This window comes from Mesitornis unicolor, unplaced genomic scaffold, assembly GCF_000695765.1.
Source record: "Mesitornis unicolor isolate BGI_N332 unplaced genomic scaffold, ASM69576v1 scaffold50192, whole genome shotgun sequence".
Taxonomy (NCBI): Eukaryota; Metazoa; Chordata; class Aves; order Mesitornithiformes; family Mesitornithidae; genus Mesitornis; species Mesitornis unicolor.
The window spans coordinates 1-1,103 of NW_010172185.1; the positions used below are offsets into that span (position 1 = coordinate 1).

Consider the following 1,103-nt stretch of genomic DNA (forward strand, 5'->3'; position numbering starts at 1 on the left):
ATCTCCCAAATCTTTGCTTTTTTTCTCTCCTCCCAGGGATCGGCTCTGGGAAGGCACCGCTGGAACAGTGTATCCAGCTGGCTGAGAGGGCTGGGGTGCAGCAGCACTGGCTGGCCTGCCAACACCTCATTATTGATGAGATCTCAATGGTGGATGGCAAGTTCTTTGACAAGCTGGAGGCAGTGGCCAGGTGAGTGATTTTCTCATCAAACACCTAACAGAAATGAGTTTCCCTCATTTGCTTCTTTATTTTGGTGATATGAATGGTTACAAGGCAACCACTGGCATAGGACTGGAAGGAAGCATGAAATCATAGCCAGCATCTGGGCAGATCTTTATCTTAAGATAGATTTTTTTTGATCATGTCCCCACTCCCCAGCAGTGGCTGTTCTGGTTGCTGTGTCCATCTTTGGAGCCAAGCGTTGTCTATAGAGCTGAGTCCAGGACACAGCTGTCTTTTTATGCTGTGCCTGGCAGTTTTCTCACAAAGAGAAGCAGTTGCAGTATAGCAGCTACCAAAGAACCAAGACTGGTAATAACATCTGGGATGGGCAGGCAAAGAAAAATGAATGTCTTGTAATAGCATTGCTTAATCATTTGAGCTCTTCTGACACAGCTGAGGATAATACTTTCTTGTAGTGGTATATGTTTGATTGTACTGTCAGAATAAGAAGAAACTTCTGAGATCTGACTATGTCCAGGTCCTAGAGGGCATTCAAAACCTACCCTCTCTTTTCCCCTTTTCAGGGCAGTGAGAAAACGAGATGAGCCTTTTGGAGGAATTCAGCTAATCATCTGTGGGGACTTTTTGCAACTACCTCCAGTCTGCAAAGATAATGAAGAAACCAAGTTCTGCTTCCAGGTACAAAACCGTCCCTAAACTTATCCTCATACTTCAACTTGCCTTCTTTGTTAACGAGAGAATAATTTGCCAGGCAAAAAGCTGGAGAAAATGCATCCACATAAACATGGAGCTGACTGAAGTGCGGAGACAGACTGACAAGACCTTTGTCTCGCTCCTGAGCGCAGTCCGTTTGGGCAGGTGAGGAGAAACTCTTCTCTCTTTGTAATCTCTGATCCCTACTGATAGAGCAGAGGAAAGA

General features: G+C 45.1%; 1 protein-coding gene across 1 annotated transcript in view; it reads left to right on the forward strand.

Moving 5' to 3' along the window:
• Window positions 1-35: 35 nt before the first annotated feature.
• Window positions 36-1,103, forward strand: part of PIF1 (PIF1 5'-to-3' DNA helicase) — a gene marked incomplete at both ends in the record, with an annotated part of 3,066 nt that continues 1,998 nt past the window's right edge. The window contains 3 exons of the mRNA XM_010180292.1: window positions 36-190; window positions 748-862; window positions 936-1,042. Coding sequence (XP_010178594.1) covers window positions 36-190; window positions 748-862; window positions 936-1,042 — 377 coding nt within the window. The remainder of the gene's footprint in view (window positions 191-747; window positions 863-935; window positions 1,043-1,103) is intronic.